General features: G+C 37.7%; 1 protein-coding gene across 2 annotated transcripts in view; it reads right to left on the bottom strand.

Moving 5' to 3' along the window:
* RNF220 (ring finger protein 220) overlaps positions 1-25,112 on the bottom strand; it is a 373,167-nt gene that overhangs the window by 241,073 nt on the left and 106,982 nt on the right. For both annotated transcript variants that reach the window (XM_063297793.1, XM_063297794.1), the window contains exon 3: positions 13,099-13,173. In XM_063297793.1, the coding sequence (XP_063153863.1) occupies positions 13,099-13,173 (75 nt within the window). The remainder of the gene's footprint in view (positions 1-13,098; positions 13,174-25,112) is intronic.

The raw sequence follows: 25,112 nt of genomic DNA, 5'->3' as shown, positions 1-25,112 counted from the left end.
AAAAATACGTACTGTATGTTCTGTATCTGTGAAGCTAAGACAGTCAAGAAGGCTTAATAGATATGAATAAAAGTGTTCTAATCTTGTGGAGTGGTGCTGATGAATACACATAGGGAAGTAAACCTGTAGGTTTCATTCATAATGAACGAGCTAAAGTACATTGCTGAATTGGTTAAAAGCCCCTATTCTAGGTATTTTATTTTATTTTATTTTTTAAAACAGTCTTTATTAAATTATTTACACAAATAATACAAGCATAGAATGACAAATAAACAATAAACATAAAATGCAAAAACAAGAGAAAGAAAAAAGGAAAGGAGAAAGAAGGAAGAGAAGAAGAGGTTTAAAAGAAAGGAAATGGATTTCCAACTCCCTAAGTAATACAATTTTATACCTTAACTAAATAATTTATTTTCACAATTCACTAATTTGGTTACAATAATTCTACAGTTCTATTGAGATTATGTAAGTCAAATACATAATATTTACATCTTGTATTATATTCATATGTTTTACACATTTAGGTTAATTTTTGGGTCGATTCTACATAGCTGAAGAAGGGGGTCCAGTCATTTTGAAAATCTTCCACATTTTTATCATTTAGCTGGTCCGTAAGTTATTCTAGGTATTTTAGAAAGAGTTCAAATATGACAAATACTTAAAGATGGCATATTATACGTCTGAATTCTTTCCTGCAGTTAAAAATGTATTAGAATTAAACACAGCAATAATCTAGAATTATGCGAGCTGTAGCCAAAAAATTCTGGAGAGCATCACACTCCCCTAGCCTGTTAATTTTGTGATTAACTGGACTGATTAAGCAAACTATGGTGAGAAGCAGGAGGGGGATGACTTAAATGGTTATTGATCTAAATTATGGCAACTGGAAGCTGGCTGAAAGGATTTCCTTCACCGTTAAAGCTAATATATCTTCTGGGAATATAGACAGACTAGCAGTAGACTCAGAGAATCCCGCTCACAGCTTGGAATAGCTAATCCAAGCTAATAATAGCTACTGAGATCAGGAGAAAGCCCACTAAGTTATTCCTACTGGCTTTGAGGAAAAGTGAAACTACAGTAATCTAGATCCAGGGTAATAACATGTAATGGAATCATAGGAGAACAGCATGTATTTTTTAAAAGCAATTAAAATAACATACATTCCTATATATATTTCTGGTTCTGAAGCTTTGTTTCATTCCTATTTTCAAAACAATTATCATATTAAACACTATAGTAAAGAAACAAGAAAATCAGCAGTCCTATGTTCTCAGTTCTTCGAGACTGAAACTGATAGATAACAAGATCTTGGGTGGCAATTCTAGAAATTTACATACAGGCTGTGAAATTAGTATATTTACACTTACAGCTGGCTGCTACATTCAGTGAAAAATTTAGTTCTTTGCCCATTTATTATAAAATATTCAATGATTTGTAATTAGTATGTGAACTACATCCTGAAAACCATTGTATTGTCAATAAGATACAAGTCTTACTTTGGAGTTCTATTTGTGACCATTTATCTGCAAGCCACTATTTGATTTGGTAACCAGGTATGAAACATGCATGTATGAACTCATTCTGGGAAGAAGGGAGAATGAATGCTTTCTTCTCTACTAGGATGCTTGCTTGCTTATTTATTTACTTATTCATTCATTCACTTTGCTTCTGTATTGCTCTTTGCTGAAAGCTAAGCAAAGCATTTCACCAAAACACTGTTTTTGCCCTGTATTTCCATCTTCTTTCTAGAAAGAATAGAAATGTCACTGGATCAACTCCAGGATAGTTTCTTGCCTCCCCTCCTGCCCTTGATGTCCTGATCCAATAACTGAAACATCTGCTTCACCTCTTCAATCAATACTCACTTCTTAATAGTCTTAACTATCCACAAAAAACCCAGTGACATTAAATGTTAATTATATCTATTTGGATTTTTAAAAAAATTTATGGCTTGAGTTAATTATACCCTGAGTCATAAAAAGGTATGAGAGGAAAAAGACTGCTGCCTTTCTAGGCCAAAAGGGAAGCAATACAAAAAAAAATCTTTTTTCTTGGTGACATCTTACAGCAATGCTAGGGTTTTAAGACATACCCTTCTGTAGCACATTATGATACAACAGATAACAGTATCAGGAGATCTGCAAAACCTCCTCAAATATTCCAGCCCTCAAAATAATGCCTAAGAAATGTCATCAGAGATATTGACTAGCTGCTTTGTCTTTCTTCTTTTTTCCTGTAAAGTCAAAACCAGACTTCCCTAATCTGGACCCTCCAGATAATGTTCAGGCTGCAATTTCCAGAATTCTTGAATACATACTGGCTGGCAGTTCTAAGAGCAGACAGTACCAAAATTGTTGTAAATCAATTAATCAAATCAGCAAACAAATAAAATGTAGTCCAAACACATCTGGAGAGTACCCAGATTGGGAAAGGCCACTCTAGTATAAAATATTATATAATGTCATATAATTATGGTGTACATATGATTGCTGCATTGGATATTAGGTACAGGAACTGAGAAATGTGTGTCATGTGATAGTATACTAGATATTACTAAACAATAGGGATAAAAAGATAGCAAATGGCAACAGCTCTATACCTCTTTAACATTGATTTCAACCTTAGTAATATATTGTGTTTTTTTTAATACTAGCTGTTTGGGGCACTAACAGTTGTAGAGATACAACACAGAGATTGCCTTGTGCCATCTCCACTAATGCCAGAAGTTGTGATATCACAGAACAATTACTGTTCTCATGTATTTCCTATTGAATTGGCTAATGGGAATTAACCATTAATAATACTTCATAGATTCACAAAACTGAAGAGTCAATAGAAGACTTTGAATATAAAAAAGGCTTTATTTACATTTTAATGTGGGAAACAAGCTATTTTAAATGAAGTCTAAAATGCAGGGCAATCTAGTGTCACTTATTTGAAGAGCAATCTTTAAAACATTGTTGCTTCTTATTCTACAGTATCTCAGTCCCATATAGTGAACCATTTTTTTGTGACAAACTAATTAATTCTGTTGTTCTACAACACAACAGCCCCACATAATGGGCCATCTTTTATGACAAAGCAATCAATCCTTCAGATCTTCATAGAACATATATCATCATCTACAGTAATTTGTCAAGTGGGAATCAGCTCTAATGGCTGATCACGTTTAATAATGAAGGCAGACTGTAAATGGTAGGCATCCTCATTGTAAGTGATCTGAACTACTTTTCTAATGAATTGTGTCCAGAATTCTTGATTCTTCAAACTTTTTCTGCTTCCCTCTATTTCATCCATGTTCCCATAACAGCCCTATCAACAAGGTCCATGTCTATACTGTAACTTACAATAATTTGTGGGGTGCTTTGTATTCAGTGATATGACAGAACAGTATTATGGATGAATACTGAAGTTTATGTTCCCTCTCAAGACATGTCAATGAAGTCCTGTTTTTTTTTTTCAATATAAGCAAACCGTGTGGGCTGTGTATTTAGTTTCTATAATCTCTCTCTATCCCTTATGTTCTATATAGCCTCATGTGGTGCAGAGTAGTAGGCGGTGGTATTGCAACCAAAACTCTCCCCACAACCTGAGTTCGATCCCAGCGGAAGCTGGATTCTCTCTCAGGTAGCCGGCTCAGGTTGTCTCAGCCTTCCATCCTTCTGAGGTCAGTAAAATGAGTACCCAGCTTGCTGGGGAAGGTGATGACTGGGGAAGGCAATGGCAAACCACCCCGCTATAGCCTGCCAAGAAAACGTCGTGAAAGTGGAGTCCCCCCAAAGGATCAGACATGATTCAGTGCTTGCACAGGGGACCTTAAACCTCACCTTTCATCCCTTATATTAAATGAATGTAGAAATGGGAAAACCATCAGATTACAAACTTTTCTGTTAGAGAATAAGCAAATACCCCTTTTTAAAATTTCTATGTACTGATAAAACATACCTATGAGGGTAAAAATTGTGTATAAAAATAGTAACATAAAAAAAAGCATTTGTCTTTTTAGAAGGAATCAAAGATACTGAATTGGTTGCCAAACATTTCTTATTTGCCCTTTTTGTCAAGTTTCTCTTTCAAATTGTATAGAGAGCAGAAATGGACACATCATTACACTAATGGTAATTTAATACTTATTGTCTATAGGAACAACTTTTCTCTTTTGTATCTAGGTGGACAAATCCTATTTCCTGAAAAGCCCTTCCTTCGCAGAATTTTATATCATACAAAGAAAAGATGGACAGAACAGATTATTACATCCAGGGACATCCAGGGCTGGTGGGGTAATTAGGCAGTGAAACTGCATTGCATGAAGGGGATAAAAAAAGTCAAGATGGCAGCCACAACCATGTAATCAAAGCTGTGGCCTTTTTAAATGTGTGTCATGGAAAAAAAGAATGGGGCGTAGACCATATAACTGCGGCCACCTCCCTGACTCCCTGAGGACACCCTGCTGCATTGCTACATATATGAATGAAAGCTAGGATATGAATCTAACCAATACATATAAACAAACATGCATACCTGGATACCCTGTAGAATGCTTTGATGTCCATGCCATCAAAGATTTTTCTTCATAATTCTGTATTTTTATACATCTGTAGATTAATACATTCTGCTTTGCATCTGAATTACATTAATGTATCTCAGGCAGAAGGTTTTAAAAGTCATGAAAAAGAAGCAAAACATTAACACTGTCAGAAACAGGGAGAGATATTTGTGAGAGTTGTTTGTGTACCCAAATAACTTTAGGGAATTATGTAGTAAGTCAGAGGAAGGGGGCACCATGTATGCTCACCTCAGGCAACAAAATGTTCTGGACTGGCCCTGTAATGTTTCCTATAATGGAGAATTAATGAGTGACAGAAGTTGTACTGGAAAAATAGTTCTTACCATTTAATTCTAGGATATGGCAGGGCACAGAATTGTACACAACCCTGCAGGGAAAGGCTATCCAAGAAAAGTTGCTATAAATCATCTCACTTGTATTGCTGATTTCCCCACTTAGGCAACCAGAAAGCTTTCTATCCTGATGCAGAAGTACACTAGGACTCACTAGCTATCAGGGCAGCAGCAGGTAGTTATGTCAGGGCAAAGCTTGCCCTAAAGCCTCAGGGTCTCTAATTTACCGCTTTCCTCTTGCCATAAAACTGAAAGGGGAAGGTGTTGCCTTTAATCGCTGCCTCCGGCAGCCCCTCCTGGAACCACACAGTAGCTGAGCAAAGGCTACGAGTCCAACACCTCTGCCTGATTCATGTGCCTGGCCTTGAGCAATAAACCGCTGAACCTCCTCAGCTGGGCAGCAGGATTTACAGCCTGCAGGGCTGGCACTCACACACAAAGACTAGAACACCAACTGATAAACACATTACAGCCACTTTGTCAGAATAGGTGATGGTTCATGTACCCAAGCATGAATGGAAGTTAAGAACATTAAGATACAGATACAGAAATAAAATTCAGATGCAAAGCAAAACATACAAATTACAGACATAATAATATAGAACTCTTACAACCATTCTATTCCTTTAAAGTGTGCATACACACTGATGCACTAGTAAACATACATGTATAAATATCAACGTAAAACTTGTTAAATAAAAAAGCCTCTTGGTACACAATTATAAAGATACATGGAATATATTACCTGGTTGCCTGAATCAACACACAAGTCGCTAAGTGGACACTGTAACAGAAGCTATGATAGTACAATCAATGCACAAGAATTGTGCAATACCAAATCTGTAAGTATTGTCCTTTTGTTTCTCATCTACGGACTTAAACAAGGCCAAGGATCTTAATGGTACAATTCATGATGGACCAGATTAATTCTTCATCCACTAGCACCATCAGGATTACTTACACAGGAAATGTACTGCTTCTACTGTCTCCTTTACTGTGGATGGGGCTGACATATATGCATGCATGTATTATTCTAGAATTCTGGAACAGAGAAGGCAAATTCTTGAAGAACATCGTAACAGCCACGCTTTATTTTTTAGAAGTTACAGGTAATCCTTGCTTGTCAATTGCCTGATTTAGCGACTGAATTTACAATGGTGTTAAAAAAACAGCTCTGCCACCAATCCTCACGTTTAGGACCATTGCAGCATCCCATGATCACATGATTGCCATTCAGGTGCTTTGCAACTAGCACGCATTTATAACCGTTGTAGTGTCCTGTGGTCACATGATCGCCAGTTGCGTGCTTCTCAACCAGATTGAGACAAGCAAAATTAATGAAGAATGCAGAAGTAAAATCGCAAGTTGCGGTCATGTGATGTTTTGCTTAGCAACCCTAGTGACTCGCTTAATCACTGAATGGGAAGTGACATAAGTCCATCACAGTCACATGATTTTCTGCTTAGCAACTGCAGAGCTTAGCAATGGAGCTGCCAATCCCAACTGCGGTTGCTAAGTGAGGACTACATATATATACACACACACACTGTCTGTGTGTGTGTGTGTGTTTGTGTGTATATATATGGCCTTTCAAGATATATCCTTGCAAGCTGGCTGACACAAATAGTATCTCCTGCTTTACAAAGATGTACCTTACCTAAATTTCTTTTTAAGCTGGTATTCAGCATGGTATTCTCTCTTACATTTCTATAGGTGGGGCTCATGCATTAATGTCTCTCTTCACCCTGCTGTCCTTCATAATTTGCCTCATTAAGCCAGTAAGTGCTTAGGCACTACACTGCAGACATGGTTTTCCTCCCTTTATGCTTGTACACAATTTATCCCATATAAAGCTATCTGTTTATAAATCCTGTAAGACACAGAGACACGTTGATACATGGTCAGAACTATATAAAGACTAGGCAAAGTGCACATGCATATTTATTTGGGGCAACACCTCTCTATGTCCATCTTTCAACTCACCGATGCATTTGCTACACTCAGAGAGTATTTCTGGTCATTGCCCAGAAAATATTGAACCAGGCAGTGTCACTTAATGGAATGACACAACCTTGCTTTGCAGGCAAGTAAAATGCGTCTGGCTTCCTTTAAACAAGAATGATCTAAACACTGGCTTAAAAGCTTTTCCAGGGCCAGAATACACTACCTAACCCACGACAACATGTCATTCATAGCTCTTGCTTATTTTGAATCTTAGCAGCCAGATGGATATGAAATGCACCATTGAACACATACTCTTTGAAATTTCTTTTAGTATTATGATATTTTCAAAGAGCACGTGAGGACATGGGAATTTCAGCTATGAAACTGGTAACAACTTTTCTGACAAGAGATTTCTGACTTATATTTATCCCAGTGTACTATTTTATTATTTATTTATACACCACTTTCCTACTGATGCTTCCAGATGGAGAATTCCTAGCATTAACAATTAAAATATTGTAGGCAATTCCTTCATCTTTTCCTTCTTAACAGAATTTCTGTAGAGAGAAGAAAAAAGATGGAAGACATTCTACAAAATAGCACACTGCATGGTACAAATACACCTGTTTGGAAAAACAGTTTTATTCAATCTGCATTTTCTCTGGCCAAATAATTTTGTGGTATTTTTTAAATTTACAGAATGTTACCTCTGCTATCCATAACTGTGCTACTCAAGCACTGTAAAAGAGTTAAGCATTTTCTTCTCTTTCCTATATCTTGCTTTGGTTGAATAGACTTGTGCAGCCTTGCTTATCTCCCACTCCTGATCAAACTTACAAGAAAGAATTGTGAATCCCACTAGTAACCCTTTCCTCCAAATCTTGATATATGCCTTTTATTTCTGTTGATTTTTTTTTAAAATGTTTTTTTTCTCCCTAAACCCACCATACATTTTGTCCCTACCAAACAAAGGAGGGAAAAAACAGGCTTATCTTAGAAGTAGAGTTCAGGAAAAAGCTACTGGTCTTTTGGACTGTGCAAGCCCCACTCAGTAGCCTCGCTTGTCATCTAGAATTTATCAGCCCAACGCAGATCTGCCATAATGTGTTGTATAACCAGTGCATAAACAAACTTCGGCATGATAAATGCCTTGCTTTGAAAGCCATAAAGTTATTAGCTGGTGGCTGTTAGCCACTGCTGAGCACAAGGCACATTTCCTCCATTAACCCTTGACAGCCCACCCCTGCGTCTGTACATTCATCAAACATGGGGACAGATTTTGGTGGCAAAAAGCAAGGGAAACCAATGCAGAGTTAAGACTGAGACCATGAGATCTTTGATTATTTATCAGTGACACTAAGTTAGGCTTGAGGGAATTTTAGGGATTCGAGATTCAAGAAGTGGAATATAGTAATATTTATCATTCTCAAAATATTCAAAGCACATAAGGGGCAGAAAAGGGTCTGAGACTGCAAGAGAGGATACACTGCTTAAAACCATCAGTCAGTTCATAGTAAAAGTCAGGTGCTTGAACAGAAGGTAACTCAATTCATAATTCAGTCCTTTATTTACTATGCTACATCAGATTCTACTTACAGCTAGATCCTGCCCACCTATGATCCAAATGAAAAGGCCATCTGACTTCACTGACAGTTCCAACATCTTGCCAGACAATTAAAAAAACCTCTTTGTTTTACTTGCAATGCTATACATGGTCTAATCTCTAATTAATGTCAGTAATGTGGTATCTCATAAACAGTTCAATAGAACATTAGGCAAGGGTAGCATATCAGAGGTGTAGGGAGTACTTCACTGTTTTTTAAAAAAACTGACAGAACTCAGTAAAAGAGGAGGAGATTTTTGCCACTGTTTCCCATTTAGGAGAGGAACAACCTAAATAATTACTTCTATATTGCAGTGATACATCAAATAATGGTTAATATGTGTCTTTTTTCCTGTACATATTCTGTGCTAATTACAACAAAATGTCAAAGAAGACCAGGAATTTTCACACACTCAGGGTTGTACCATAGGCAGCTGTCTGAGTCTGAGCATGGAGTTGAGCCAGGAAATTGTGCTGAAGGAACACAAAGAAAAAGCCCACCAAAGCCAGGAAAAATTAGTTGCTCAAGCTAGTTTTCAGCCCAAATTGGAAGCCTTTTAGAGAACTTCCTATCCAAGAGGACAAAGTAGTAAGTCCTGGTTGGGAGGGCCAAATACTTAATTACCAAAATGAGATTCCAAACTGGTACTTTGGGCCACTAATGTCTGGGTTTTTTTCAAACAGTCTCCTATAGTGTGGCAAGCTGGCTAGATATACATATGGTTTTTACAATTAAGTGTATCAGTTAAAGCTTGATCCAATTTCAGTTTGGTAATTCACCTGCTGATTCTGAGCCAGTTCAGAGCAGAGCGAGATAGACATTTTGAAAAATGACAATGCAGCTGCTTCAAGGTGGAATCTGTACTGAGTTCTTCCCCACTGGTTCCATAATGGCATATAAAGCCACTTACTTTATGTCCCAGTGACCTACTGCTGGTTATTTGATTGTCCTTGCCAGTAGCCATTAACATAGTCTCCCAAATTTGACAGTAAACTATAATTAAGTACAGTTTCTTCGTTTTGCAACTCATATGAATATGAAAGAAAGTGAAAAGTTGCTAGCACAGATGCCCAAAACTTGAGATCTTGACTATTAATCACATTCAGTATTGTGTCTCTGCAAACAGCTCATTCTGTTTCTATGAAACTGTTCCATAGCTTTGGAAGGAAACTGAATGTTTTACCAGCATTGTCATAATATGCGATTGATATTATAATCTCTGTAATGATTGGGAAGATACAAAAGAAATTATTTATTGTTTTGTGCTGGAGCCATTTTTTACTTCCCCAAAAACTGGAAAGCTCTTGAGTGTCAAAGAACTTGAAACTTTTTTTCATCAATGCAATTTTTTCCTATGTGGAGACCAGTATGGTATTGTACAGAGAGCATCAGCAATTCAGCTTGTCTCATTCAGGATGCATAGTTAAAAACATGCAAAAAGAAAATAATTCCATTATGTTGCAAGCCATAATAATAAGAGACGGCAGCAACTATTAACCACCCACAACTTTTCAGACCCATCAGGAGCTCTCAAGTCTACTTTTTCTCCTTTTTTGCTGCTGAAGCAATAAAAAGGGGAAAACCAACATCCAAATGATCTTGTTTATGGTGGTTAAATAAGCTGCATGCGCTTAATCCGTTAGAGTTTAATGAATTTATGACTTGCTTTGGAATTTGACAAGGGCCATAAAAGAGTAATTAACATTTATCAGTGTGTTTGCTACGCCTGCACACACCCTCCTCCCCTTGGCCCCTCTCATGGCAGTGTCGGGCAACATAGGGGGATATAAAAGAGATCAATTAATTTTTAATAATCTCAGGGAAAGATTGTAGAGTTGCAGTATGAACTCTGGGAGTGTCAATAAACATGCCGAAGGTCATCTACTTTTCTCCTCTATATGCCTGCCAGTAAAGGTTGGGGGGGGAGGGGGGAGGGGAAATGGGATACACATATCAAAAGCTGCTATGGGAACCAGGTGATGGAGCAATCCAAACAACTACTCCTCCAATCACTTTAGCTGTTTGGCTAGAGTGTATTCCATTATTCCAAACTGAACAGGGAGCCTATCCAACCACTATATATTTATATATCACCAGATTTCGAAGTTGTGTATACAATTATCCAAACTATTATATGTATTAAGGGCCTTTCCCCACTGGCTTAATTACAAAACAAAAATGATGCTCCCTCAGCATCTTCATTCTGCTGTGTCCCTATGGCAGTGCTTTCATCTTTTTCCAAGCCATGAGTAAAGACACATCCACACAGCCTCCTTGCTGTAGCATGAGAATGCCCTAGCAACACTACCCTGAGCAAGTTTCTGTCCCTGTATCTTGAGATAAGCCAGAGGACATGGTTTGGCTCTTAGCTATTCAAGTGGTATTTTCCATTATATCATTGCTTGAGTTACTCCTTGCAGACAATGTAGCGTGCATTGATGAGAAGAGGGGAGGCAACTTGCCATGACAAGGTACATATTGGCTCTATCACTGGGGTCCTTCTTTCCAGTCTCTGACCATTGCACCCACTATCCATTCTTGTTTTGTCTGATCATGGTCTCATTCTCCTTTTAAAATATATATATATATATTTGAGTGGTTGATGGATGGTTGGAAAAGTTGATGGGTTGCCTACTTGACCTACATCAACGGCACATCCAAAAGTATGACCAAAAAATTTTGCAAAGCAGTCAACATGCCAATTGGTGATGGCCTTGTACAAAGTAGCTAACATCAGCCAAGGCTCAGAATCAAATTCCAGTCACATCTCTTGCTCTAGTGCATTGTATGAATTGGCAGCACAGAGAACACTTGCTTTGGGTGCACTGTGGGTGCATTGTGGGTGCATGCTGGGTTCCTGCCAGCTCCATCAGGGGGAGACATGTGCCAATTCTGTGGATTCAACCCAAGACAGCTTAAAACCATCCTTAGTTGTACCAGTATTATAGTAGTACTTCCTCCTTATTTCAACCACATCCAAGGGAAGCCTCAAGGTGTACAAAAATGTTACCCATTACCATGGAAGAAAGTAAAAAGAGTGAAGTAATGAAACAGAGGCAACACAGGCAGGATGGGGACTAGTAGATAGGATATCAAATTTTATGACATTCAAGATGGGAGGATAGTCCTTCAAACTCAGCATCAGGGAAAGACCTAAAGCTTTTATTCACAATTTCAGATTGCATTTTTAACTACTGAGAATGCTGAGAAAATTCCAGATGCTCACAAAGAAAATTATGCATTTCAAGAGATCATAGAAATAGTAGGACTTAACTGTGCTTTGATAATATGCAACACCCAGTTATCTCCTCTCCCAGTCAATAGACCTTCGTTTGTGAGCCAAAGAATGCAACAGAGGATAGCTGGGTCTGTCATGAAATGGCTCTTTAAAGAATTCCTTCTAGCTGCCACAAAGGAGGCTGAGAGATTGTCACTTCCTCCCCATTTCCTGCTTTTTAAAAAACTTCCATCTGGAATTTTTAAAATCCGTGCTAGCTTTTTTTTTTAACCCCCCCCCAACTTAAAAAAAAAATCCCCATGTGTGTGATGAGTTGTCACTGTCACAGATAGACTAATGGGTTTAACCACCGACTTCTTTCTGCCTTTTTTTCATCACCTTTGTGTGATCTGAGGTGGTGGAAACTGAGACAGAGGTGAGAATTCCTAGAGAGGTCTCCTTTTCAATGAACTCGCCAGAAGTTAGGCCTCATAACATAGGGGAATCAATTGACTAAACTAACAGTTGAGTTTAGCCCCAAACAATGCTGGTGTATTTGAGGAAAAATCTAACAGTCTTTGGGTTATTTAAGTAGGTTACCAACATGGGTTAGATAGCTTGCATGATCCCCATACACACAGGGATGTTACACTCACGATATAATTAATCACGTTATATGAAGAAGGCCAATATACTGTATATAATTCAAATTGGCTTTAGCCCATGATGCATCAGAATATCTCAACAGTGGAAAGACAACAATAACAACAAAGGTTAATTGGGAGTAGAAACAAGGAAACAGGGAACAGGAAAAAAGAGAAGAGGCATTTCTATGCTAGTAATCCCTGTATAATGTATCTTGTTTTCCTGAATTTTAGAAACACTTCTCAACAAGCCAAGTTTTACAGTAAAATTCAAATTCCATACTGTACAATGCTCACAGAGGTGTTCAAAATATACAGATATGAGCTAAGACCTTTGCAGAGTAGGTGCACATTCTTACTAGTATTCACTAATGGTCACTGTAAGATCCAGAATGAATCATTTGTCTGACCCACCCTGGAAGTGACTATGTTTCATTTTCATTTCCATATCTCATCTAGTATTCTAAGGACAATGTTTAAGTGATTTTCACCCATAATTTTTAGTAACTACCCATGATTGCTTCTGCTTATAATGAATCTTTTTCCTAACATACAGCACATACAGTAGTAACTGCCCTTGACAAAACAATGAATGATTTGTTCCCAGCAATTTTCAATCAAACACTACAGTATAGCTCAGTAATGATACTTTTAACATATTGTCAATACTGTCTTTTTATGCCTTAACTATATTTTTTATTATTGCCCTAATATCACCTACACAAATTGGTGATGCTTCTGTTGCTTTTCTAAAATGCCCCACAACAGTAATAAAAGAATAAACACTTACAGAGGGGGAAAGTTAACGCCATGCGCTGGCTGGCCCCCGCAGACACTGGTGGCCCTCCTTGGCTGTCGCTTCTATCTGGCAATCAATTGACAAGAAATTGAGATTATGAGATATGACAATCAGCATCAGAAGGAAGAAGATCAATCAACTGACTCCTACAGCTGAGCAAGTGACATTTAACAGTAGAGATTTTCCAAATTCAGTTATTACCATGGGATTAGGTATCCAAAGCTGCAGCTTCAATCATATAAAGAACACACAAAAAGAACAGTTGTAAACAGACTGATTTTTGTAGATCCCAATACCTAATATTTGCTCACAAAGAACCACATATTAAGAGATTAGGCAAGAAGAACTGTAGAAATAATGTCCATGTTTTATGTAAATTGAACTGTAGAATAATGCTGTGCAGTACTTCAGAAACATGCAGAAGCACAAATGCAGTACTTGTAACAACTCTTTAAAGCTGCTGGCCGGACAATCTCACAGAAGACCTAGCTGTTTTAAAGAGTAGCAAGCAGATGTTACCTTCAGGTCCCTGTGCATGTCAATATAACTTTTCTGTATTATTCCCAAAGCACAGCAATGTTTTACTGTAGAATCCATTTTTAAAAAGCTAAAAGCTGTTAAACCATCTCTGTGAATGGCCATCGCATTTTCATATGTAGGCAACCTGAGACTATATTTATTTATTGATTTATATCCTTTCTTTTGTTCAGGAGCTCAAGGAAAACTATATACATCCTCCTCCCATTTTCCTCCACAAGAGAGGGTAGGTCAGTCTGGAAATGACTGGCTCAAAATCATTCAGTGAACTTCTGTGGCTGAAGGTGGACCTGAACCTGGGTCTCCCAGTGCAAGTCCAATACCTTAATCACTTTATCACCATGGCTCTACCCCTTTCCAGAGCAACAGACAGTCCTATTAATCAGCTAATTACAGATTGGGCATTTTTACAGTTTTACAGATCAACTTGAATCCTGGATCATATTTTGTTTCTCAGTGATTTTTAATTACTAAGATACCTCTTGCAAAGAGCCTTTGTGTATGCTGTTTGTTCATACACAACTCATATGCTTGTAATCCTGTAAAAAATGTGTCCTGGTGAGAATCCAAGCTTTATCATTGCAAAGAAAATTTTGGAAACTTGACCTCCAAAATCAAATGGAACCTTGGGCAGAGTTCTAGCAGACAGGGACAATTAGTCCTTTTCCCATATTTCCATGCTCTCTAATCTTCACGTCTTTCAGCTTCTGACATAAGTATGTCATTCAACATAATTCTCCTGATCAACCAAACACATTAATGTTTAATTAAAATTTTCACATCCTTCAATGTGACATTAGATTTCTAAGCTTTGTATGTATTTCCCATTGTTTCTTCAGTTGCAAAATGGTGGTTTCCTTTAACAATATAAGGGAGGAAAGAAAGAAAAATTTGGCATGTATGATATCCTAACCATATGCCCTTATCTTAACAAAGTAATGTAAATCTGAATATTCTATTTAAACCACTTCATTTCACCCTAAATAGAAAAACAAGTATTGATTAATTTACAGCTAACCTCTTACAAAGTTTATCCAGTGTAATAACAGGGCCCTGGAAGTAAAAACTTTAATTATTTAACTTGCAAAAGTTACATTAATTGTCAATAACATTAGTTAGGAATAAATGAGAATGGAATATTTTAAATATTTTCCAGTCCTCTGTAATTGTAAAAACAAATCTCAATAAATTTGCAGCAATTTTCAAGGTAAATTATTCCAGTATCCTCCTTACTGAACTTCTACAGGGCTATTAAGGCTGTTTTGTTTAAACAGGCATATGAGTTATTATTTTTAACATTGTTTTGTGAGATTTTGGGGTGACTCTGGGCTGCCATTTTTATATGGATTTTGTGGTTGTTTTGGCCTGAGAGGAATTAATTTTTTTAACGATTGGTTTCTTTGTTTTTAGATATGGTTGATTTATCTTTTTGGCATTTATTACTATAAACCGCCTAGAGTCTTAGGAGGTGGGGAGTTTATAAATATATATAATTCATTAATTCATTAGTTAACATACAAAAAATCTGAGCTGGCCTAATTTACCAGCTTTGCTTTTAGAAATGAAGCATTAGTTGTAAATGCTATTAGGATACTTAATTGAAGAACTGAATGGTTTATAATATTTCAGACTAAACCAAGCAAAACAAATAAAACTTGAAGGAGATATGATTCTGGTGGTGAGCAGTGGCCAAAACCTACCTATACAAGCAACAGTTTGGGTAGGTTTATTTGACTGGAAGAGAGAGAAAGCCTACATTAATCAGGCTGTTATGTTCTCGTTCTATGGGTGGTTCTAGTAAAACACAGGCAAACATATAGATGAAGCTAACATGCCAACATTCCATGATGTTCCCATCAATGGCTGCTGTTCTTGCTAGGTCACAGAACTGCTATCCATCCAGGCCCACTGTTGTAAAGGGCAACTAAGGAATCAATTTCCAGGACTCTATACATGTGCACAGCCTGTTGCATAACAAACCAAGGTCCCATTTCCTGTTCCCCTGGAACCGTTAAAACCTCAAAAACCACTAGGAAGAACTGTTTCCTGCAGGTGTCCAGGGAACATGAATCACACCTTGTCAAATGCTGAGTATGAACCAATGGAACAAGGTCCTTCAAAAAGCAGAAACATCTTGCAGCCTTGCCCATGCATCTCTCTCCAACTTGCTGATCTACATCCTGATCAGGAAGGGGTTAAATGGATATTAATCAGACACTTTCAAGAAGCTTTGAAAACTCATCCAAATATTATAAAAAATGCCTTTAATCATCTAATAGCCCAAACGGGGAAGTGATGGATGGGCTGATCTTTGCCTGAGCAGATGAGCCTGGGGATGTGGGCTTACAGGAGATGGGGGAGGAGACGATGACACTTTTCCTTCCTCCCTCCCTCCCTCCCTGCTTGGAGCAGTTAGAAATATGAGGTCACCCAGCAAGAGATGATAACACATTAAGGGCTCTTGAGAGATTGGCCTGTCAGCCTTGTTAGGAAGAGGCGATTGGGGCTGACTGTATAATTAGAGGCTGAAAAAACCATAACTCACAGCAGTTTAGACAGCAATGAAGGGACTCCATCCGCTACAGTCTTCTCAGTTTGGAAAAACTACCTCAGTAGAAGTATAGTGTACTCTTCCTCAATGTAGCTTAGCCTTCAGCGAGGTGCTCTCAACAAACTGCAAATGGCAAATTTCAGTTGCAGTCCTTTATTTTATACACGCATCAAGCTTTGCAAATATTAAATTGTCACACAAAGCTACTACATTACTGTCCAGAGAAAAACAAGCCAGGGAGAGGATCAAGGATTATTCAGATACCATGACTTGTAATTAAGGAATGGGAAAATGTCCTCAGTTTCAAGACTAGAAGTTATCTAAAATCACCAGATTATTTTGCTAGATGCCTAAACCATGCCCTAGTTTAATGTATAAATCCAACTGGTATGTCTGAATTACTTCTAAAGGCAGTTGTTTGATTCAGACTATGTAGCCCTGGCAAAGATGTTTCTGAACTCTCTCTGCTTAATTCTGAATTAAAATCATCCAACAAATTACAGTAGTTCAGATAGTTGGCAATCCTGTGGCAGAATTCCTGTTCCTCAACCTAGAGAGCTGTAAGAAACAGTATCACACTGTACAGGCATGAGACATAGAAGGTAGCAAGTTTAGTACACTGTTGCTATACTACTATAATCCTTGAATAGTTTTCTTAATGGAAGGAAAGAGAAGAGGATGACCAGCAGCAAGGTGGATGGACTTAGTTACAGTGGCAATGGGTGCACCATTGGAAGACCTGAAGGACCACGTTAGGGACAGAACTTCATGGAGAAAATCTATCTATGTGATCACTAAGAGTCAACAATGACGTGACAGCACATAATCGATCAATCAATCAGTTTTCTTTAAGAACACTGAACCTACTTGGGATATCAAGGATTTATGAAACTGAATCTTTCAATATAATAATTTGAACAGTAAGCAGTTTACTTATCTCACTTGATTCTTATTCATGGCATTCCATAACTGCAGTATTTCTTGTATGTTAATCTTTGGACTGCAGTTGGAGACGAGATATATAGAAACTCTAGGCAAAATGTAAACAATGGTGAAGTATCATCAAGTTAGTGTTGATTCTTAGTGACCACACAGATAGATTTTGTCCAGGATGATCTGTCCTCAACCTGGTCCTTCAGATCTTCCAGCAGTATACCCATTGCCACTGCTGCTGGTCATCCTCTTTTTCCCTTTCCTTCCACTTTTTTTCAGCTTTCCAGACTTCTTGAGAGAGTTAGGTCTTTGCCTAATGCAGCCAAAATATGGTAATTTGAACCTGGTCATTGTGCTTTGAGTGAGAACTCTGCATTGATTTGTTCTACAATCAATTAGTTTGTTTTCCTGGCTAACTATAATATTTTCAGGAGTTGAAACCAAACTACATCAAAGTTCAAAAGCAGCAATATTCTTTCTATCCTGCTTCTTCAAAGTCCAACTTTTGCTTCCACAGAGTCACACCACTGTCTGCTTGATTCTGATCTTTATAGGCAGAGACACATCACAGCATCTGAATACCTTTTCCAAGGCCTTAATTGCTAGTTTACCAAGTGTTAGTCTACTATGTATTTCTTGACATGTTTTCTTTATAGCTGTGTTTGGTCTTCTTTACATTTAATCTTACTCCCTTTTTTCACTGTGCTCCTTGACTTTAATTACTAGAGCTTGCAGATCATTTGCATTTTCAGCTATCAGAGTGGTGTCACCTGCATAGGACAGGCTATGGACGTTTCTTCCTCCAGTTTAAACCATGCCTATGTTCATCCAATCTAGCTTCCCTGGATACATATTCAACATATAAACTGAATAAATAACAGGAGAGTATATAGCCTTGTCTCACTCCTTTACTGACCTGGAACCAATCTGTCTCACAACATTCTGTCTGGACTATGGCTTCCTGATCTGTGTATAGATTTTGGATGAGGACAATAAGATGTTCTGGGATTCTCATTTTTCTAAGGACATTCCGCAGCTTGACATAGTTGACATTAACTGAAGGCCTTTCTATAATCAATGAAACACATATTGATTTATTTTTGGCATGCTTGGCTTTCTTGATTATCTAGTATGCATCAGCAATAAGAAATATTAGATATCATTAAAGTTACTAGTGTATTTAGAAACTGATTTTGCAGTATAACTTCTAAAACCTTGCCAGCATATTTTATTTCTATACTTTGCCTTATTCACTGAACAGCTGTGTCTGGCCTGTACAGATTTGACTTGTTTTCAGCTACTTACTTCCTCTTATGCAGCCACTGTACCTGCTATCATATTAATGATAAACTCTCCTAAAAATGAGAAATTACCCCATAACCTCTTTCTTAAACCCCTTATGTTGGATGGATAGAGTAATCCCTATCCTGCTTTTCATAACCTTAGGAGGGATCAATAGTTTTACTGAAGAGACAATGACCTTGTGGATTATTTGGCTGGGGCAGAGTTATGAATTCTTGGGGGAGAAATGACCTTTATCAAATGTCACATGTCATTGGATTTTATATCAAACATGGGTAGCATGCTCTGGATATGCAAATCTTTCTGCCAATATGTAGGTGTATGTATACATGTGCTTGAAAAGGTGAATGTGGGCATCCCTGTTTTTATGAGCGATGAACATCAGATGACCTTCCAGGATAGACCAGTACTGTCCGGCTGAAATTAATTGGTATAACTAATTGGAAAGCATATTGCTTTGAGGTTTTGAGGTTTCCTTTTGTAATGGTTGCAAGTGATCCACAGAATCAGAAATTATGAAGAATTCAAAAATGCTTTGTCGTGAAGACTATGATTCAAAGTACTATTCCTACAAAGCAAGAGCGCTATTTGAGACTACTACTTGAAAAAACCTTAATAAATAATTACTTAGCATATGTGTTATCATTTCTAGGTAGCAGCAGGAAAATCATGACTGATCTTCAAGATACATTTCCCTATAAAGTGTAACCAACCGGTGTAGAGAGAGTCATATCTTTGCTTTCTTCAAAGATTCTGTGCATGAATGTGAATGTTGGATCAGGTACTTGCTCAGAAAGGACAGTTTTGGAACCATATACAAACTACCCATGTAGTGTGCAGATTATTCATTCTGAACATTCAGAATAATTTCCTTCAATTGGATAGCAGCTGAAGGACATAGAAAGTAGCTATAATTTAGATATGACATAGATTCACAAGCAAATCATCACTTTAAAAAGTATTGTAAAAGGTAACGGCAAATTTACATCAAATTTATACTTGATCCCTGCAATGTGAGGAACAATTGTTTGATACGAGAAACAATGTTGCATTACATTTAAGAGAACAACTGAAGGGACAAGCTTTGTTTATCCAGTTTCCTCTCCTTGCAAGAATGCCTTGACACTGTGTCCTGCAGTGCTGAGTCTGCAGTCCCAACCAGCTAAATTTATCCCAGCTGCAGTTGTGTTTACAAAGCCGTTCCTGTTTATACTCCTGTTCCATCCTGATCAAATTTCAGCCAATTATATTTTACAAACTAAGCACTTTACTCTGTTTCTTTGTCTATCTTGCTTCTGATTGGCAAGAACAAAAGTGGCTACACAAAAACTTGATTGGGAAGTGCTCTTATATAGGAATGGAAGAAGTAGGATGGTATTGTCTTGTCTGTTTATGTATTTTTGTGTGAATTCTATATCCACCATTTTCTGTTGATGGACTAGGAACCTCCTATGATTACTACTTAACTGATCATCTTCGTGGTCAAGTTAATTAATTTCTAATATCCATTTCAACACATTTAAATTCCAAATTCATTAAGTCATTATTTATCCCCGAACAGAAAATTATTTATACTGTCAAGAAGGTTAAATGTGAAATTTCAAAAAGTCTTACTTTGTCTCAAAAGACTTCATGAATTGGTAGTAAGAAGCTGGTAAAACAGACTAGAGTGGATGAAACAGAGAAAGCAATACTGAAGAGTATAACCTTAGTCTGGGAACAATAAGATCCCAGAATCAGACAAAAACAAAGAAAAGAAGAATGTTAAATAATTCCATGCAACTCCAGCAAAATTCAACTTCTGGGATTATTTTCAGGCACAATTAAAAAAAAAAATAGAAAATGCTGAAGAAAAATTATTTGAGTTGCTACTAGCCAGAGTAATAAAAAATGACACCTTGTGCTCAGAATGGCAATCTGGAGGCCTGCTTTCCAGATGTTACTCAACGTCATTTCCATCAACCCTTACTAGCCTGGCCAATGGTGAATGATGATAAGAGCTGCATTTCAAAAGTCTCTGCAGAGTCAACGTATGTGCATCCTTGCCCACAGAAGCAAATGATGCACAACCTAAATTGAACTCACTCTGCCAGTTCTAGATATTCATATCATCTCCAACATGTCACCTATTTTTATAGCTTCAGTGTTAGCTATAAATAGCTCAGTGTTCCACTTTCTGCCATCACTACTACAGATCCAGAGCTTCACATGTATTGAACTTAGATGATAAACTCATTTAAACAAGTGCTCAACCCAGACTAAGATTTGGACAGAGCAGAACATGAACTAACTATGTAAGGCATCAAGAGAAACACAAAGCATATGTGCATCTGATTCATGCATGCAACTCATCTCCGGAAGAGAATCCTTTAGTCAGGAAGTCATGGCCTTGATTACTTTGTCTTCTCCATTTAAGTACATCCCTAACTGCTCCTTGGATGGCTCAATTAGCAAAGTGAATATATTATATAAAGTCTAAAAGATTAAACTATCATAGGCAGCCCATAATTTCATGAAGAAGTCAGGGGAGCATATCCCTCTTATTAACTCTATAACAAATGTGATGAAAATGTTCAAATAGAATGTTAATGCAATGTTACGTGTAATTTTCCCAGGCGATCTCCTGCTGAAATATTTCTTTATTAATAGTAATTGAGGGTATAAATTATGAATGAGGCGATTTTCTCCTTTCACCAGGAAAGATGTCCTAATGGCAATAATTCTTTCTAATCATTTTTGGATAGTAAAGGGAGGTGGAGCAAAAGGAAGGTGCTTTTTAAAAAATAAAGCTGATCAAGAGAACACAAAATGCAGAAAAAGAGTACATAATAGCATTAACGGATAGGAGGAGGAATAGTCTACATACACATTGAGTGTTGTAGATATGAGAAAATTACCCTATAATTTGGGGTTTAGTTTGGTCAAGGAGACCCAGAATGAACTATCCAATGCATTTTGAAACTTGATGGCAAGTTGTTTATTTAACTACCTCACTGATATACAGTACTATGAAGTGTCAGAATCTGAATTTTCAAAGTACTCAAAATTTGGGATATGGACAAGCAAATGCTTGGGCCATGTGCCACCACAAAACTTATCAATTACAGTAAATTCAGACACCCAAACTGTTACAATTGCTCAATTCCTCTTAAAACCTAGAAAATTGTGACAAAACCTAATTTGAGCAGCAAAGAAGTCCGCGATAGGTCACTATTGTCTTCTTTAGCCTTTTCTCTTGTCACCCTCATTCCACCTAGCCTGCAGGTAGAGCTGACATACGAGCATGCAACTGAAACAGTCTATAACAGGGGTGAGCAACTCACAGTCCATGTGCTGCATGTGGCCTGAGCCCCTTTAATATAGCCCCCCAAAGCACACATCTCTAGTTCAGCAGCAAACCACCTAAAATAGCCCTATACACTTATCTTAGCTTCTTAAAAATGTATAAATAAATCTGGGAGCATAACTGTTATCACTTCCGGGAGACAAGAGCCACAAAACAAGAATTAATGTTTTAAAAGTATAATCCTCAAAAAGGTTGCCTGCCTCTTCTCTCTATATAAAAAAATCAGTGCATTAGCAGTAATTAGAATCTTATAGCAAAGGAAAGCCATTTTGTTCTCCTAGCTCATATTCCAGCTACAAACAACCCCTTTTACCAGTCAACAGAGTTTATGCCAAGTCCTCAGAAAGTGGTTTCCCAAATCTCCCCTTTACTTCTCTTCTTCTTTCTACCTCAAGCCTCTTGTCCCTTCAGAGTTTTGGACTACAACTTGCAACATTTCTCAGCATTAATCAAACTGCAGCTGATGCAACCTGTAGTTCAAAACACTTCAACTGCAGATGGGAAAGACCTACCTCCTTCTATAACAGCTGCTGCAGTTACCACAAACAAACAGAATTAAGTGATTTTACTGACATGTGCATACAATCTGTCCTTTGACCTAGTCTCAGAACATAGCTTTCTGTCTGCATTTAAAAAAAAAATCTTTATATTGAGATATACACAATATGTGCATGTTGAACTTGAGTAAGCAGGCAAACAAACAGTGCTTTTGTTTTGCAAAAGAATGATTAGATTATTTCTTTTTGAAACTGAAGTTTCAAAGTTCCCATCCATCACCCCTTATTCAATTTATTTCAGTCACTGAATGCGTTAGTGGCCAATATTTCTTTCCTGCAATCAAGATGTCACTTACCGTTTTTCATGAACTACTTAGGGTCCAACAACATGTTATGTTAAATAGGTAGTTTGCTTTTGTGTGCCTTTTTTCCCTTTGTAAAGATCATTTAAAATGTTCAATATAGGTACCACGGCCTAGGAAGGATGAATGCAACTTTTGGGCTAAAAAGATATTAATTTTCATTGGGTTCATTGCACCAAAGAAACAGGCCCACTTTATCATCCATTTTCTTACTCTTTTTGCTACCCCTTTTCTCTTTCCCACTTCTTCCCTACCTTTCACACTGCTGGAGAAGGGAAAAATCACTCATGTCTTAAGTCTGAACTGATTACTTGCTAAACATCTTTGAAATTGGCCCAAGAACTCCACATGGCCCTATGGCAAGTTATCGATTAAATCACTAAGAGATGTGAAAAAGGCATGTGTATGCTTGTCATGCACAACTTACATGCTGTTTTTCTATAATACATGTATGGTAATGTATTAAAACCATCAATTGGTCAAGTGGCTTTTCAATCAGATGGTACATTCTACTTCACTTAAAATTCCTGATGCTGTGATTTTGTACCTGCAAATTATGAGTAAATTCCTATTTGTAACTCCTTCAATGTATTTCCTTCAAAAGTTAAATGGCAAGGCTACGACACTGTTGCTCATTATATTTAGAATTCTGGGAAAGCCTAGGTTGAAAAACTAAAAAGAAATATATAAAAATAGGTGGAGATGGGGTAAGAACAAGTACAGTTGGTCCTTCTCATAGGATCAATAAACTTCCTTCTCACTTTTGACTGAAAACTACTAGAACTTTTGCCCAGGTTGGTAAGCAATGCAGAGCCCCAAGGAGGACCTCCACAGGTTTACTGTTCATCTCCCTGTTATGTTCCTCTCTATTAAATCAAGCCTCATGGCATGAAACAGATCACTTTAGCACTTCGCCTGAAGCCTGCAATCAACATGGAGGTTACTCATATAACTAGTAACCAGGTTACTCACATTTTCATACTGTGCTGCATATAACTCAAGAGTGATTTAGATTTTTTCTCCTGATAATCAGAATGAAACATTTATATTGTAAGCCAAATCACCATCTTGGAAACAAGATAGAGCAGCAAGGATTCCCTTAATTATCTAGACAAATAGAAAATGAAGACCTAATGAACTTTGGGGAAAAGGAAGGAGTGGCTTCTAGTAGGTTGGAATAGGAAATGGGATGTGTCTTTGCTATTGCAACCTACTAGACTCAAATGAAGTCTACTGGATTGGGGAAGGGGGTTGGATGGAAGTGAGGGGAACACCTGCGTCCTTCTTCCCATTCACCTGATTGAATTTGCAGTCCACTGCTCATTCCTTTTGCAGCTGCAAGGCATGAATGCCCAGCTGCCAACCCCATACTTTTTCTTTCAAAAGAGGGGCTAATTCAATTATCCCAGTGGCATTAGCTTCTATGAAGGATAGCTCACCAGCACAGGCTATGTGCCTGACATAATATTAAAGGCCCTGCTACCCTTGCTCAGGGCAGATTAAGTTCCATTCATTGCTTTAATGTTGGGCTCCCCACAAGATTCCGTACCTTAACTCTATTACCCCCTGCTGACCCACTGTTACCACTCCCTCTGATAATTCACCTCTCTGGAAACTCTGCCTTCTTGACCTCCTCATGGAGCAGCAAAATGAGTCTGGATCCTAAGTTCTGTAGCACAAGCAGAGCCATAGTTCCTGCTGTCTACTTCCCTGCTAGCTGCCCTACATGGGGGTAAGATCCACTGTTAAGTAATGAGCTTTCTCCTTTGTCTCAAGAGCTCTGAGGGATAAACACCTGCCTAGAATGGCAATGCTAGTATGCAGCCATACTAAAATAAAAAGAGGAAGAGCAGGAAAAGAAAAAGGGGGTACAATGAAGTCTGTGGAAAAGCAGAAGGAAATAAAATAAGAACAAAGCTAGCAGGGCTGCCCTCAGAACATTTTTCCTGCCACTCATCAACAATTATTGCTCTTAACAGTTCTTTTAACCTATAGGGTTGCAACACAACATGCCCTTTAAATTCCAATCAACTTTAGCTGAAGAATAGAACTGAGGCTAACATCAATTTTCAGATTTTCTCAGAGAAATATCTGTGTGATTTCATGAGCTGTCCTAGGTACTGCAGATTTGCTGATAAAATAAGTGCTCTAAACTGTGAGCTATTTGATCAAGTTTTATTGTATGTATCACAACTGTTCACAAATATATTAAACCACACTAAGCAAATATATTAAACCATACTACGCAAGCTCCACTGTGGCTTACAGCTATGTATGAAACCTAGGTCACTCTATGTAATGGTCTCTTTGCTCCCACTCATTTCCTTTACTTCACATGGCTTCTGTTCAGACAACATCTGGTAGCCTACAGGCTCCCAACCTGACGAACACCAAGAACTGTCAGCTGTCACACAGATACATTCAGCTTATCTCCCCAACAACTGGATTTGTTGGCACACAATCCTACTAAACCTAAG

Source organism: Candoia aspera, chromosome 3, assembly GCF_035149785.1.
Source record: "Candoia aspera isolate rCanAsp1 chromosome 3, rCanAsp1.hap2, whole genome shotgun sequence".
NCBI classification, from domain to species: Eukaryota; Metazoa; Chordata; class Lepidosauria; order Squamata; family Boidae; genus Candoia; species Candoia aspera.
Note: the sequence above shows the minus strand (reverse complement) of the source record. Positions and strands in the feature narration are given on the sequence as shown.